At 46.9% G+C, this 15,313-nt stretch overlaps 1 protein-coding gene across 2 annotated transcripts in view; it reads left to right on the top strand.

Moving 5' to 3' along the window:
* Window positions 1–15,313, top strand: part of ITPR3 (inositol 1,4,5-trisphosphate receptor type 3) — a 107,180-nt gene that overhangs the window by 65,690 nt on the left and 26,177 nt on the right. For both annotated transcript variants that reach the window (XM_081195791.1, XM_081195792.1), the window contains exons 18-33: window positions 428–610; window positions 1,449–1,700; window positions 3,940–4,084; window positions 5,568–5,715; window positions 6,476–6,672; window positions 6,852–6,981; window positions 7,832–7,889; window positions 8,118–8,283; window positions 8,706–8,870; window positions 9,377–9,445; window positions 9,731–9,856; window positions 10,168–10,290; window positions 10,881–11,081; window positions 12,244–12,495; window positions 13,222–13,347; window positions 14,609–14,734. In XM_081195791.1, coding sequence (XP_081051917.1) covers window positions 428–610; window positions 1,449–1,700; window positions 3,940–4,084; window positions 5,568–5,715; window positions 6,476–6,672; window positions 6,852–6,981; window positions 7,832–7,889; window positions 8,118–8,283; window positions 8,706–8,870; window positions 9,377–9,445; window positions 9,731–9,856; window positions 10,168–10,290; window positions 10,881–11,081; window positions 12,244–12,495; window positions 13,222–13,347; window positions 14,609–14,734 — 2,467 coding nt within the window. The remainder of the gene's footprint in view (window positions 1–427; window positions 611–1,448; window positions 1,701–3,939; window positions 4,085–5,567; window positions 5,716–6,475; window positions 6,673–6,851; window positions 6,982–7,831; window positions 7,890–8,117; window positions 8,284–8,705; window positions 8,871–9,376; window positions 9,446–9,730; window positions 9,857–10,167; window positions 10,291–10,880; window positions 11,082–12,243; window positions 12,496–13,221; window positions 13,348–14,608; window positions 14,735–15,313) is intronic.

Genomic DNA, 15,313 nt, shown 5'->3' with positions numbered 1-15,313 from the left:
TGAAGGAGTCAGTGTATCCTGAAGATTAAATTACTACATCATAATGTGGCCATTATTGGAGCCTCGTTCTGTAGTCGGAAAGCAAATTAGAAAAATAATGGACAGATTAATAGAAAGACAGGAAGGGGGAGAGACAGGCTATCATTGTCTGCCAGCTGCAATGTCAGTTGCTGGAAATCACAAGCACTGTTGCATTCAGATCCTCTTTGCGGGTTTCCCAAAGTCATCAAATTTGCCACTGTGAGAACAGGATGTAGACTCTTCATAAGTTCTTATGGGTGAAGAGGAGTCCCTTACCGGCTTTGAACTGGCCTAGGGGTTAAATGGCATTCGGCAGGTTCCTTTTTTCCTCTTCGTTGCCATTCTACCTGTAAAGTGGGGGCAACAATCTTATGGGTTGGTTCAGTGTCCCATTCTGCTTTTCCAGGTTGAGACCTGTGAAGGAGATGTCCCAGACTCATGAGTACTTGAGTATCGAATTTTCTGAGGAGGAGGTGTGGCTGACTTGGAGTGACCGAAACAACGATAACCATGAAAAGAGCATCCGGCAGCTCGCCCAGGAAGCACGAGCAGGCAATGCCCATGACGAGAACGTCCTGAGCTATTATAGGTAACAAGTGGTTCTCCATTGGTATTGGTTCCACCTGGTCCTCGACCCACCCTTTTCCTTTTTAGCAATTATTGCCTGTTACCCTAAGTCAGGCTTCCTCAAACTCGTTCCTCCAAATGTTCTTGGCCTACAACTCCCATGATCCCTAGCTAGCAGGACCAGTGGTCAGGGATGATGGGAATCATAGTCTCAAAACATCTGGAGGGCCAAGTTTGAGGAAGCCTGCCCTTAGTAGCAATCCTAAAACAGTCTTCTTAGCATGTTTGTTTTTAAATAGAACTTTAGTTACTCTACTGTGATGATGGTATTTGCAGGCATAATTTGATTTCCCCTCTGTTGTATACATATTGGCTGCATCATGTTGTAGTGTTAATCTTTTAGTGGGGTGGGGTAGGAGCAGTGCTTTTTTTCTGGGGGTACTCAGGGGTACACACACCCTAAACATTTTGTCAGTCTTTGTACTTTTGTCCATTTACTGTATTTATTTTTCCTGATTTGAACTATGAAACGGATATTTTCTTGAGTCAAAATGAGAGTGCCCCTAAACATTTTTAAAGAAAAAAAAGCACTGGGTAGGAGTCTTCCTATTTATAATACTGCAGGATGATCACTTTTAGTAAATGTTGCTGTTTTATTCTTTTGATGTTTGTTTCACACTTTTGCATTTGTAAGTCTTTTTGTTAAACAAGAACAAGGGAACTGCCATGGAAGAGTCTTCGATTTTACTAATTCTTAATCTGCTCTTTTTTTTTTTTACTTTCCACACATGCTCATACTTACGTGACTTTTTTCTTTTCACTCTTTGTCTCCTCTCCACCCCTGCTTTTGCCCTTTACAGATACCAGCTAAAGTTGTTTGCCCGCATGTGCATGGATAGGCAATACTTGGCCATTAAGGAAATCTCCAAGCAACTGGGAGTGGAGCTCATCTTCCTCTGCATGGCGGATGAGATGTTGCCCTTTGACCTCCGGGCTTCCTTCTGTCATCTCATGCTGCATGTACATGTGGACAGGGATCCACAGGAGAAGGTGATGCCCGTGAAGTTTGCACGTCTGTGGACTGAGATTCCTACAGCCATCACCATCAAAGAGTAAGGAATATCTGGAGGACAAGGGGATGCATGTATGGGGGTGACCATAGCAACTAGGACAGTGTTCTTCAACTTTAGATCTCTGGTGTTGTTGGACTGCAACTCCCACCATCCCTAACCATTGGCTAAGCTTGCAGGGGATGATGGGATTTGTAGTCCAGCAACATCTGGAAACCAAGATTGAATAACTCTAATCTAGGTGCATATCCCACCCTCTTCACTGGTCGCAGTAATAATAATAATAATAGTAATAATAAATAATAATTTATACACTACCCATCTGGCGGTATGGAGAATATGGATGGCCCAGGTAGAATAACCTTCTAGGAAGTGTGATTGCAGGTAACTCACAACTTATGCTTATTTACCATATGTACCCTCAGCTTTACATGCTTTGCTGAATAATAATAATGATGATGATGATGATTTTTAAAATGATGCAAAAATGGTGTACATAGGGGGGAAATAAGAAATGGTTTGAAAATACAGTGGTACCCCGCAAGACGAATGCCTCGCAAGACGGAAAACCCGCAAGACGAAAGGGTTTTCTGTTTTGGAGGCGCTTCGCAAGACGAATTTCCCTATGGGCTTGCATCGCAAGACGAAAGCCCATAGGGAAATGCTGGCGGTCGGGAGCAAAGACTTTCGCCCACAGCCGGCCTTCAGAAGAGGACCTCTTCTGAAGGCCGGCGGGGGGCAAAAGTCTTTGCTCCCCCCCCGCCTGCCTTCCCCCCCGCTGTTCCGAAGCGGGGAGGGGGGGCGGGGACACCTGCCCCAGCCGCCCCACTTCAGAAAGCTGTTCCGAAGTGGGGAGGGGGGCGGGGACACCTGCCCCAGCCGCCCCACTTCAGAACGTTGTTCCGAAGCGGGGAGGGGGGGCGGGGACACCTGCCCCAGCCGCCCCACTTCGGAAAGCTGTTCCGAAGAGGGGCGGGGGGGCGGGGACACCTGCCCCAGCCGCCCCACTTCGGAAAGCTGTTCCGAAGCGGGGAGGGGGGGCGGGGACACCTGCCCCAGCCGCCCCACTTCGGAAAGCTGTTCCGAAGCGGGGAGGGGGGGCGGGGACACCTGCCCCAGCCGCCCCACTTCGGAAAGCTGTTCCGAAGCGGGGAGGGGGGCGGGGACACCTGCCCCAGCCGCCCCACTTCAGAAAGCTGTTCCGAAGTGGGGAGGGGGGCGGGGACACCTGCCCCAGCCGCCCCACTTCAGAACGTTGTTCCGAAGCGGGGAGGGGGGGCGGGGACACCTGCCCCAGCCGCCCCACTTCGGAAAGCTGTTCCGAAGAGGGGCGGGGGGCGGGGACACCTGCCCCAGCCGCCCCACTTCGGAAAGCTGTTCCGAAGCGGGGAGGGGGGGCGGGGACACCTGCCCCAGCCGCCCCACTTCGGAAAGCTGTTCCGAAGCGGGGAGGGGGGGCGGGGACACCTGCCCCAGCCGCCCCACTTCGGAAAGCTGTTCCGAAGTGGGGAGGGGGGGCGGGGACACCTTCTGAAGGCGGGCAGGGGGCGGAAGTCTTTGTCCCCCCTGCCTGCCTTCCCAGGGGCTTTTAAATCGCTGTCCGGGGCGATTTTAATATGCCGCCCGCCAGCATTTTAAGATCGCCCCGGACAGCGGAGAAGTCCTCCGCTGTCCCAGGGTTTTTTAAAATGCTGGGGGTGGGAAGAAAAGCCCTTGTGTCCCCCCCCAGCCTTCAGAAGAGGTCGGGGGACAGACTGTCCCCGGACCTGGTCTGAAGTCGGTTTCCCTAGGAACGCATTAATTGATTTTCAATGCATTCCTATGGGAAACCGTGCATCGCAAGATGAAAAAACCGCAAGACGAAGAGACTTGCAGAACGAATTAATTTCGTCTTGCGAGGCACCACTGTAGTGTGCATGGGGAAAAAGAGGGTGGGAGAGCAGGAAAAAAATGGCCAGCAACCTTTGTGAGAATGTTTGGGTGTGGAAGAGGCAGTTGGAGAGGGTGATCGAAGGAGGCCAGAGAGACTTGAGGGGTTTCCAGCAGTTTTTAAAATGGGTTTTTTAATGGTTTTCTAGGGGTGGTGGTTTTGGCTTTATGCAGGTTTGCTTATATGTGCAATGGCCAGGAACTCAACCTCCCCGTAAATTACCTGTAATTCAATGTATTCAGAAAGCCTAGAGTTGATCTGTGGTGGAGATTAGGTACCTCATTCATTCATTCATTCATTCATTCATTCATTCATTCATTCATTCATTCATTCAATCAATCTCCTTTGCAGCTATGATGCCAATGTGAACAGCTCAAGGGATGACAAAAAGAATAAGTTTGCCAGCACCATGGAGTTTGTGGAGGACTATCTCAACAATGTTGTCAGTGAGGCAGTGCCCTTTGCTAATGAAGAGAAGAACAAGCTCACTTTTGAGGTCAGTTTCCCTTTGCCATATTCTGGGAGTTTGGCCCTGGCATACATTGCTGAATGTAAGCAGTTCTGGGTCTGATCAGTGCCTGGATGTACATTGCCTTGGATTCTGTGATGGAAAAAGATGGGATATAAATGTAAGAAAACAAATTAATAAAATAGTTGCACTTGGATGTCCTATCTTCTGTTTTTCCATAGGTTCTGTCCACACTGGGAAGAAATCCAGGTTATATTTTGCGGCTTTGGGGGTTGCCTTTGTTTCCTGTCATATAATGGCAGGCTGAACAATTGGGTTCTTTCCTGTATTCTAGACAAGCGTTTTTGGGTTCCTTTTGAGTCTATATTGTTATTACTATTTACTATCTCACATAACACTGAAATAATATAACTGTGTGTGACTGTCTCCTTTCCACAGCCCTCATGAACTGGGCTTGTGAGTTTTTAGGTACACAATCAGTTCTGGTACAATTTGTCAATTAACAATGTGTATCCTTTCTGTGGAATTCGGTGTATTTCCATTCACACAGTGTTTTGTTGTGTGTCAAACTGAAATATGGAAATCAGTGTCTTTTAAAAGCCGTTAAACACCATTGGCCAAGCCCCATTTTCCAGATTCCCCTCCCCACCCCACCATACATACCACTTCCTCCAGCACTGGGTTTCATGGCTTGAGCCATAATATAAAGGAAAAAAATTCATGTGACATGGTCAGATCTTTCAATGTTTTGTTAAAAACAGCCTCCATGGCACCAGTGGTAGTTAAAACAAAACAAAACAAAATTTCCTCTCATGCTATTTACCCAGTATGACGTTACAGTGGTACCTCAGGTTACAAATGCTTTGGGTTATAAACACTTCAGGTTACAAACTCTGCTAACCCAGAAGTAGTACCTTGGGTTGAGAACTTTGCCCCAGGATGAGAATAGAAATCGCACGGCAGCGGGGTGGCAGTGGAAGGCCCCATTAGCGAAAGCGCGCCTCAGGTTAAGAATGGTTTCAGGTTAAGAACAGACCTCCGGAAAGAATTAAGTTCGTAACCCGAGGTACCACTGTATTCCCTTTATATGAAGTTTTTATTAACCAGAGGGGGAAATATACAGGTACAATGAATACCTGTATGTCCCCCCCCCAGTTAATAGCAGCTTCAAAAATGTGAAATCCACCTTCCCCAATGCTGCAAGCTCAATTCAGATTTGGGCTCCAGTGGCTGTTTTTAACAAAAGTAAAAGGCACAGGGAGATCTGGTCCACAAGCTCTTTCATGTCACATGTAATTTGGCCCCAAGACCGAGGAAGAACTAGTTCTCACTGCTGCCACTGTCAGGTGGCACTATCAGGAAAATAAGTTGCCACTGGATGGCTTTTGACACCATCAGCTCTTATTGACCTCATTGGTAGTTTGGGGCATTTTTCAAGAGCGTTTTGAAGCTTAGGGTGATTTCATCTTCACTAGTTTGATAAAACCTTTCTCTCTCTCTCTCCCCCCAGGTTGTCAGTCTTGCCCACAATCTCATCTACTTTGGCTTCTATAGCTTTAGTGAGCTGCTGCGCTTGACACGAACTCTTCTTGGCATCATAGACTGTGTCCAGAACCCTCAACTGATGATGCAGGCCATGTACAATGATGATATGACTGGTATGTCTAGTCAGTCTTCGTCTTATGAGCCAAGGGTGAATGCCATCATTTAAATTAAAAATAACATCTATTTTTAAATGCTGCAGTCTAATAAAGCACTGCAAGGGTATGGCGTTAGACAGGGGTTGTTTGTCTTAGGTAGGACAGACGTGTGGCTCTCACATGTGGCTAAACTTCAACTCCCATCATCCCTGACCATTACCTATGCTGGCTGGGGCTGGAGGGAGTTGGTGGTCCTACAGCATCTGAAGGGCCACAGATTCCCCACCTCTGTTTTACGAATTACGGAAGAAGCATAATTCATTCCATTAACCTTGATAGGCCAGAAATGGTTAAAGTAAAACCCCACAATTCACCTTACACATTTCTTTTTTTTTTTTTTGGTTTGTACATCACATTGATTCACTTAATGGATATGACCATGACTCGCTCTTCATGGCTGGGGGTGTAATTTGGCAAGGATCATATAATGACCTGCACAGAATATTCATACACTGGACGACAATTCAGAAGAAATAAAGATGTTGACAGAATAATGAGGGGAAATAACTTGAAATTAGCACAGAAATAAAAATGTGCTCTGCTTACCCACCAAGGACTCAGACCAGATATTTTTCAGTTTCATAGTACTTTTCTTTGTACTATGCTTGCGGAGGTGCGTTTTCTGCTGATCTCCAGCAAAAGTCAGCAAATGGCCATTGCAAGAGGTCTATGTAAGTAGGACCAGCTTTGACCATGATTTTTGTGGTTGCTCTTCCAGGGAAAAATGTCCGGAGGTCCATCCATGGTGTCGGCCAGATGATGTCAACTATGGTGCTGAGCAGGAAGCAGTCCATCTTTGGTCCCTCAAATATGAATGCTGTGGTAGTTCCTGAACCTGCTGATAGGGGAAGGAGCATAGAAAATGAAAACATTGTGGTGATGGAAACGAAGCTGAAAATTCTAGAAATTTTGCAGGTTAGGGCAAGTCTGAAATTCCTGAGACCTTGTGACCATGTGACACCAATAGTTGCTCATGATGGACCTTTTCTTGACAGTGACTTGGGGCTTAAGAAGGGAAAGTGATGATGAAAGGTTGGAAAGGTGTGCAAATTGGATTGATTGGTTATCTCTCCGTACTCTCTGTTCTTCCTCAGTTCATCCTGAATGTACGTCTGGATTACAGGATCTCCTATTTGCTCTCTGTCTTCAAGAAAGAATTTGTAGAGGTCTATCCCATGCAGGACAGTGGAGCTGATGGAACAGCTCCAGCCTTTGACTCCACAAGTAATCTCCTACACCTCCCTTGTATTTTCTACCTACTTGAATTGTGTCATTGATTCCTTTCTAACTTCATATTGCTTTAATAGACAATACAAAAGCTGGCAGGTGTTAGACCTTTACCTGCAGATCAATGGAACCCGTAAAATTGCAGATGGTGTTGGATTACAACACCCATCATACATTACCATTGATCATGCTGACTGTGATTGATAAGAATCCAGCAACATCTGGAGAGCTACAGATTCCCCATCTGCATTCTAAACAGGAAAGCAATGGTGGGGAACTATTATTATTATTATTATTATTATTATTATTATTATTATTAGCCATTTAGGGTGAATCATGCCCGTCTTTCCCATGCCTGGGTGCACTTCTGATTTTCCATTTGCAACCCTAGCTTGCATTTGGTGCATTTTGAATTCAAGCCACAGCTGCAAATATCTTCCTTTGCATGGCAACAGAAAGGGACATTGGATTTTAAAAGTATCAGATTCAAGCTGCAGCTGTGAAGGAGGAATCCCTATTCTTCCTCTGCAGCTTGAGGTTTTCTGCCTGACCTCACAGGAAATGCCTGACCTCACAGGATGCATCTGATGTCATATGAAATCAGATGATTGAAAGGTGGGCCAGCTGCCTGTCAAAGTTATCCATGGAGTGTTGGCCACTTTTGGATCCTGCCAAAAGTGGCTCCCCACCTTTGAGACAGAGACAGATGACAGGGTCAGAAATCTGGAGCTGTTCAGATGATTAGTTTTCCCTTCCTTTCTTATTTACATTCCCCATTATAATCTCTGAGTTGTCTCCTAATGGTGCACAGCATTGCTTACTTCCTATGCATTTCCTTTTCCTGCAGCTGCAGCAATGAACCTGGACCGGATAGGCGAGCAGGCTGAAGCCATGTTTGGGGTTGGGTAAGTTCTTGTCACTTCCAGCTCTTAGTGCTCCCAATTGCCCTTTTCAAAGAGCATCTCTTTGTTCACAGCCAAAAGTGTAGGCATAGGAGATAATGAATCACTAGGAGCTACCATAAAAATATGCTTTTTAGATAATGCAACACATCAGGATTATTGCATGCAAATCATTATTGAAGCTGCAAAACCAGTGTTGGATATGATGTCCTTTTTTCAACTTGGTGGCAGGAAAACAAGCAGCATGTTAGAAGTCGATGACGAAGGAGGCCGGATGTTCCTTCGGGTGCTGATCCATTTGACCATGCACGACTACGCCCCACTTGTCTCAGGTTCCCTTCAGCTCCTCTTCAAACATTTCAGCCAGAGGCAGGAGGTCCTGCACACCTTTAAGCAGGTAACTCTCTGTGCCATGTGACTTCTGCCAGCCAGCAAGTCATCTACATCTGCTTCCTTTCAGAGTTGTCTTACAATTCTTCCTCGATGGAACTGGCCACTTGGCTGTTGCTTCACTTTGTTTGGACCTAGCTGTGAAAGGAACAAGCATTGCCTTGGTACTGTGTGCATCAGGTGGTGCTTGATTCACTAAGATTCCCATCCGTCTGAGATCAGTGTGGGGCCAGTGTGTGCCTCCACACATTCTTTGTTACACGCAAATTTCATGATTAGAGGCATCGTAGCCATCTGAGGAACCCTTGAACAAACTGAGAGAGATACATGTCTCACATGCTATCTTTTAACAGAGCTAGGCCGTTGTCCTGGTTCTTTTTTTGACAGCCAGCAGCATCAGCAGATGTTCTTCACGGTATCTCAATGCAGGTTCAGCTGCTGATCTCGGCTCAGGATGTTGAGAACTACAAAGTGATCAAGTCAGAGCTGGATAAACTACGCATGATGGTGGAGAAGTCTGAGCTCTGGGTGGAAAAGAAGGGCAGCTCCAAGGGAGAAGACGGACAAGAAGGAGAAAAAAAGGAGAAGAAAGAGGTAGAGCTGGAGCAGCTCTGGGGCAGGCAGGGAGACCTCTGCATTGCTGGTTCAAAGTCTGGGTGTGCTTTGAACAATGAATGAATGAGAATCGAAAGCCTGGGTTGAGAACATTCCACACATTATTTCAGCAGTAACATTTTCTTTGCCACTGAGTGATCCCTCGACAGGGAGCTTTTGCTAATCCTGGATCTCTTGTGAGTATCTATGACAAAAAGTGGATGGGAAAAGGAAAAAAGTGGATGGGAAAAAGTGGATGGGAAAAGGAATGGGTGTGTGTGTGTGTGAAATGACACAAGGTAGTCATTCTGAATCAGGTTTGGCTTCGCTTATTACACTATAGCATAATATGTACCTAAAAGATTAGTTTGTGTACAATATAGGATAGCCTGGTTTTTGACTGCTATGAAGGGAGAGTAGGCTTCGCGGAAAACCCAAGTTTGGATTTCTTCTTCATTAGCTGCTGCAAGGATGCCTGAATAGTTTTATTTCCTTCCCCTCCCCAGCGTACCGCAGATGAGGAGCCTGGGACCCCTGGAGAAAAAAGCAGTGAGAACTACCAGCTGGTTAAAGGGGTAAGCGTTTGCACCTGACGTTCCTTCTTGGGAAGTTGTGAGGAAAGAGGGGAGAACCTTGCCCTGAGCTTGTTGGAGGAAGGTTGGGGTGGCAATTAATCCATACAGACACAATATACCTTGGGCTAAGCAGCATCTCTCGATTCTGGAGAGACATGTGAGGGCACTTCTCATTTTGCTTCTCTAGAATCAGGGGTAAGATTGCTAGTTGCTTTCTACCACTAATTCATCTCCTGTTGGGCGGTGGTTTATGATTATGTTTTGTTTCAACTTGCTTTCCTTCAGATTCTGGAGCGGCTCAATAAAATGTGTGGGGTTGGTGAGCAGATGCGAAAGAAGCAGCAGCGCTTGCTGAAGAATATGGATGCTCACAAAGTGATGCTGGACCTCCTGCAGATCCCCTATGAGAAGGTGAGGAGGAGGAGATGAATGAGTGGCAGTCGGGATTAGGAGAGCAGAACGTGCTGGGCTGCTGGAGATCTCATGGGGATAATGCTGTTCTAAATCTGTGGGGTTGTCAGCAGTGGCATGGGGGAGCCAGCAGTGGGGTAGAGTAGGGTGTGGCGAGGAGGTGAGAAGGGGAGAGCTCCAGGTTGGTGGTGTTGGTGTCCCATACAGGTGTCCCCTGATCTTGATGCCACTTCACCCCACTCATGGTCTACTCAAATTAAGGTACATTAAAGACTTTGCACAAGGACCTACCTTTTATTCTCCGTGAACAGGGCGACACCAAGATGTTGGAGATCCTGAAGTTAACCCACCAGTTCCTGCAGAAGTTTTGTGCTGGCAACCAAGAAAACCAGGCCCTCCTTCATAAGCAGCTCAGCTTGTTCCTCACCCCTGGGGTAAGAGAAGGAGCAAGTGAAATAAATGGGGGGCGGGCTAAGAAATGTTGTGTGCAGGCGGCATGCAAGATACAATTTCGCGTAGATCTCCTGTTTCTGTTCAGATTCAGCCAATACAGACTTTACAACAGAGGCTTGTAGCTTCACTGCCCCACTTGGGCTGTGAGGCCATGTCTCCATGGAGCCCAAAGTATCCCAGTCTAATCTCACAGGGTTGCTGTGAGGATACAGTTGAAAAACCCTGTCTAGGCCTTTCCTAAAAGCTATGGGTGAAAAATGGGATATTGTTTATTTTATGCTATTTCTTTACTCCAAGGAGCTCAAGGTGGGTTACATGGTTCTCTACCCCTCCCCTGTTTTTAACCCTGTGAGGTAAGTTAGCCTGAGGCTGTCACTGTCCTAACATCCCTCAGAAGGCTTAATGAGGATATGAGCCTTGGTCTTCCCAGTCCTAATCTGACACTGAGCAGACAGAAGAAAGAAACAGACTGGAAGATGTTCCAAGAAGCCAATGATCAAGGCCAGATATAGGTATGAGTGACACCTGCTGTGCCTCCTGAGGCCTCACCTTTCCTTTTTCTTTGTGCCAGCTTCTGGAAGCAGAGACAATGCAGCACATCTTCCTGAACAACTATCAGCTGTGTTCCGAGATCAACGAGACGGTGCTGCAGCACTTCATCCACTGCCTGGCCACCCACGGACGCCATGTGCAGTACCTGGACTTCCTGCACACCATCATCAAGGCTGAGGGCAAGTACATCAAGAAGTGCCAGGACATGATCATGACTGAGGTGAGGCTCCATCTCTCTCTCTCTCTCTCCCCCCTCCCCTCTGGCTGAGCAAAAAGAGGGAGGAGGGTGAGGTACAGATCACGACACAAGGAGATGATGGGAAGTCCTGTTCTAGCAGTAAGGAAATTGGGGTTTAAAGCTGGTAGGGTAAATCAGGCAGCCTCAAGTGTAGGCTTCCTTCAGTCCCTAACTGAATCGCCTGCCTGCAGTTCTCCCGTAATTTGAGGGGGAAAGCGTCAAGCTGCATGTTTCTGGCTGGGTTAATAGAGTGCCAGGCCTGTGGCAGATGCAGTTACAATCTCATGGATGGAAAAAAAACTGACTTGGCTTGGGGGGAAGGGAAGAAGCGCCATTTTGTGGTAGGAAGGTAATAACAACAACATCAGCATCCGTAACAATGCACAGGCCTGAATAGCTGCTGTCTGACTATAACGGCTTTTTAAAAAAGAAGTAAGGAAGGCACTGTGGTGACCAGCATCAATGCCAGCATCAGCCTTGGTGGGTTGCATGCTTGCTTGTGTGGCCCAAGTGCTGATGCAGGGACTGTTTAGCTGCCACCATCACCTACTGCCTTCTGGGTGATTATTTGGGGGCCCAGGATCTTGAGCTCCACCTCTAGCTATAATGCTGCCCCTACCTCTCAGGCACCTCTCAGACCCAAGTATATGGCTTGATCCCTATTGAGCCTGAGACTATGAGCTTTTCAGCTTGGGCTTCACTCTTCAGACTGGTTGTGAAATTATACGAGAGAAAAACCAGAACACTTAAGTGTATAAGCAATGGGGAAGAGGGACTTTCCCATCCAGGAGATGCCATCACAGTGACTACTGTGCTGTAAAATTGGCATCCTCTCATTGTATCTCAGGTCCTTAGAATTATATTCTCTTTTGGATGAGGCATTCCTCTTTAGCTCTACCACAGCCTGTATACAGGTGGAGAGGGGATGGAGAGGGGCTCAAAAGTACTATTGTTTTGCAGATGTTTGCCAACCTTTTGGAGCAGGGATGGGGAACCTGTGGGCTTCAGCCTCCATTGCTCCCAATCATGATGACCAATGTTCAGGGGTGGTGGGAGTTGAAGTCCTGCAACACCTAGAGAACCACAGATTAGCCACTTTTGTTTCTGGGCTGTGTTGCTTAGTCTCCTTGTCCTTTTCCCACAGCTGACCAATGCTGGGGATGACGTGGTGGTGTTTTACAACGATAAGGCCTCCCTAGCCAACATGTTGGAGATGATGACAGCAGCCCGGGACGGAGTAGAGGAGAACAGCCCCCTCATGTACCACATCTCTCTGGTGGATCTGCTGGCAGCCTGTGCTGAAGGCAAAAACGTGTACACAGAAATCAAGTGCACCTCTCTCCTCCCCTTGGAGGACGTGGTGCGAGTGGTCACTCACGAAGACTGCATCACGGAGGTGAGGGCAGGATGTGGGCCGCTGCTTGAGGTGCAGGCACTGAAAGGCTATGGCTTTGTGGTTGTTCCTGTATTCCAGGTTGCTGCCCTTCTAGGGAGAGTCATGATTCCAAACAAAGGAAAATCTGCTTTTCAAATGCATGTGAGGTGGTTATTCCCTAGTGTGATGTGATGGATAGTGTCAGACATGAACCATTCCCTGCTTGGCCATGATACCCACTGGGCGACCTTATAGCCAGTCACTGTAAGAATAAGGAGCATCCTTCTGGATCAGGCCAGGGGTCCATCAAACCAGCGCATTGCTTCCTACTGGCCAGCCAGTTGCCTCTGGGGAGCCAGCAAGCAAAGCATGAAGGCATTTGTCTCTTGCCATTAGTCTCCAGTAACTGCTACGCAGTGGCATAATTCCTCTGATTATGGAAGCTTCATTTGGCCATCAAGAAGTCTTAATCTTCATCATGGAGTTGTAAGAATGCATCTTGGACACCCTTTGCTCTTTGCAGCAGAGTGTTTAGATGCTGAAGTAGCCCCCTTTTTTGGCTCAAATCCCCCTTTTCCGTTTTCGTGTACAGATGTGGATTGGGGTTCAGGGAAGCATTTGGGGGTACCAATATAAACAGAGATGCTCCTATGAAGTATGAAGGGATAAGTGTGGAGGCTTCTTGCCTTGCCTCTTCTCATTCCACACCAGGCAGGGGCTTCTGACCCATCCCTTCTTCTCTTTCAGGTGAAGATTGCTTACGTCAACTTTGTCAACCATTGCTACGTGGACACAGAGGTGGAGATGAAGGAGATCTACACTAGCAACCACATCTGGACGCTGTTTGAGAACTTCACTCTTGACATGGCCAGGGCAAGTGTTGGTACCTAAATAGCATGGCTGGGATAATGGGAGGAGGGAGAGAGGTTCCCACTGCCCTTGTGAAAAGGAAGTCCTTTTGCTCATAGCATAAGCCTGATGTCTCGCTGACTGCAGTTATATGAACAGCTAGTCAGCTGAAGAATTGGCGGAAGGAGGAAGTGTCACACAACACCTCATCCATCTGTAGAATTCATTGCTGAAGGTGCTTTGTTGGCCATTAGCAAAAATAGCTGTTTTGTTAAAACAAAAAAAACCCTGATGGGATTTAGTGACCACATGTGACGGATGGGTCTATTAGTGGCGCTTAGCCATGATGAAAAGGCAGGGTGGCATTAATGTAGGAATGAGCAGAAAGAACCTCAGAGGGGCACTAAATATAATTTATGGAACCCAATGTGTTTTTGATTACAGTTTTCATTTGGGGCGCTGTAAAACAAAACAGTGCTCTGTATTTTCTTGGTGCTCAGTTGCAAATGGATTAGCTGTAATAGCCAGCGTGACTTCAGAGTTTGAAGACGGTAAACCTCTGGCTACCAAATGCCGGAGGCTGTCAGAAGGGAATAGATATCCCTGATATGCCCTGCTTGTGAACTTCCCTTTGGCATGTGGCCAGCTGGAAGGTAGAATGCTGAGCTAGATGGTCTTGGCTCTTCATTACTGTTCAGTGTGCTGGAGCTGGTATGCCGTCCTCCAAGCAGGACGCTGTTTTATTGTCCTTGTGTTTCGTCTGACGAGAAATTGCTTCCTCAAATTATACTGTGCCATTATGACTGTAGGCAATGCACATTTGTTCCTGCTTGGCAGTATGCCCCAAGGCTAGGAACTCCCAAGCCAGGGCCTACTATTACAGAATACTGGTAATTCATGGTACAGACAAACTCTGCACAGTTCCCTGACTTTGGCGTTAGGGAAGGAGATGCCAGTCTTCTGTCTCACAGATGCCACCTGGACTCTGAAAATATTATCTCCATGCTCTGTTTTCTGGTCCCATGAGCTATAATCCACCACAACAGTTCTGGTGGAATGGTGGCACTAAAAGCATGAGCTGAGGAGTCTCAAACTGAGAACTTGTCTCAGCCGCAAACTCATTAGGTGGCCTGAAGGAGGCCACTCAGCCACAGCCTCTTATCTGCAATGGGAGGATGATAATAATATCGACCTACCTTATAGGGTTGTGGTTAGGATTGCTAAGATAATGTTGAAGGAGTGCTTTGAAAGGTGAAGTCCTGTTTTTTCATCTCCATCTCCACAGGTGTGCAAGAAGCGTGAGAAGCGCCTGTCGGATCCCTCTTTGGAGAAGTATGTACTCACTGTGGTGCTGGACACAATCCATGCTTTCTTCAGCTCTCCTTTTTCTGAAAACAGCACCTCGCTACAGGTACAAATGGGTAGCTTCAGGTTCTCAAATCCGTTCCAGCGTAGGACCATAATTGTGAACTGGGAAGGATGTCACTGGTCCCAGTACTTCTAAGGAACAAGATTTGCAGTATAATTCTGTGTCTACATAGGCCAGCTGTAGCATGCCTTTCCCTTCTCTTCTGAGGGACAGATGCATTCATAAGGTGAATGCTACTTGGCTTGGCCTATACTTTGTTGGCTAAAAAGGTATTTGAAAAGCTCAGTGTCACCTGCTGAAGCAGAAGTAGAATATTCTCCATAGCTAAAAATTAGGATTCAGTTTGCACACTTTATATTATCATTCTTTCTTTCACTCCCACTTGAATCAGGATAGCAATCAGCAATTGAGTGGATCCTCAACTCAAGTTTAGAATCGAAAAACAAAACCACTGTAAGAGGTTGATTTGATAAGCTGCTGTTCTAAGGGTAACTAGACGAGTCAGTGAGAGATCCATGATTTGGGTACCTTGCTTAGTTTTTTAAATGTAAATACAGCAAAATCAGATCAGATCTGTAGAGGGTTGGTAGTGGCGCCCGCCCTGTGGAACGCCCTCCCATC

This window comes from Podarcis bocagei (genome assembly GCF_964188305.1).
Source record: "Podarcis bocagei genome assembly, chromosome: 5".
Lineage (NCBI taxonomy): Eukaryota > Metazoa > Chordata > Lepidosauria > Squamata > Lacertidae > Podarcis > Podarcis bocagei.
This window is presented reverse-complemented; position numbering and strand designations above follow the sequence as displayed.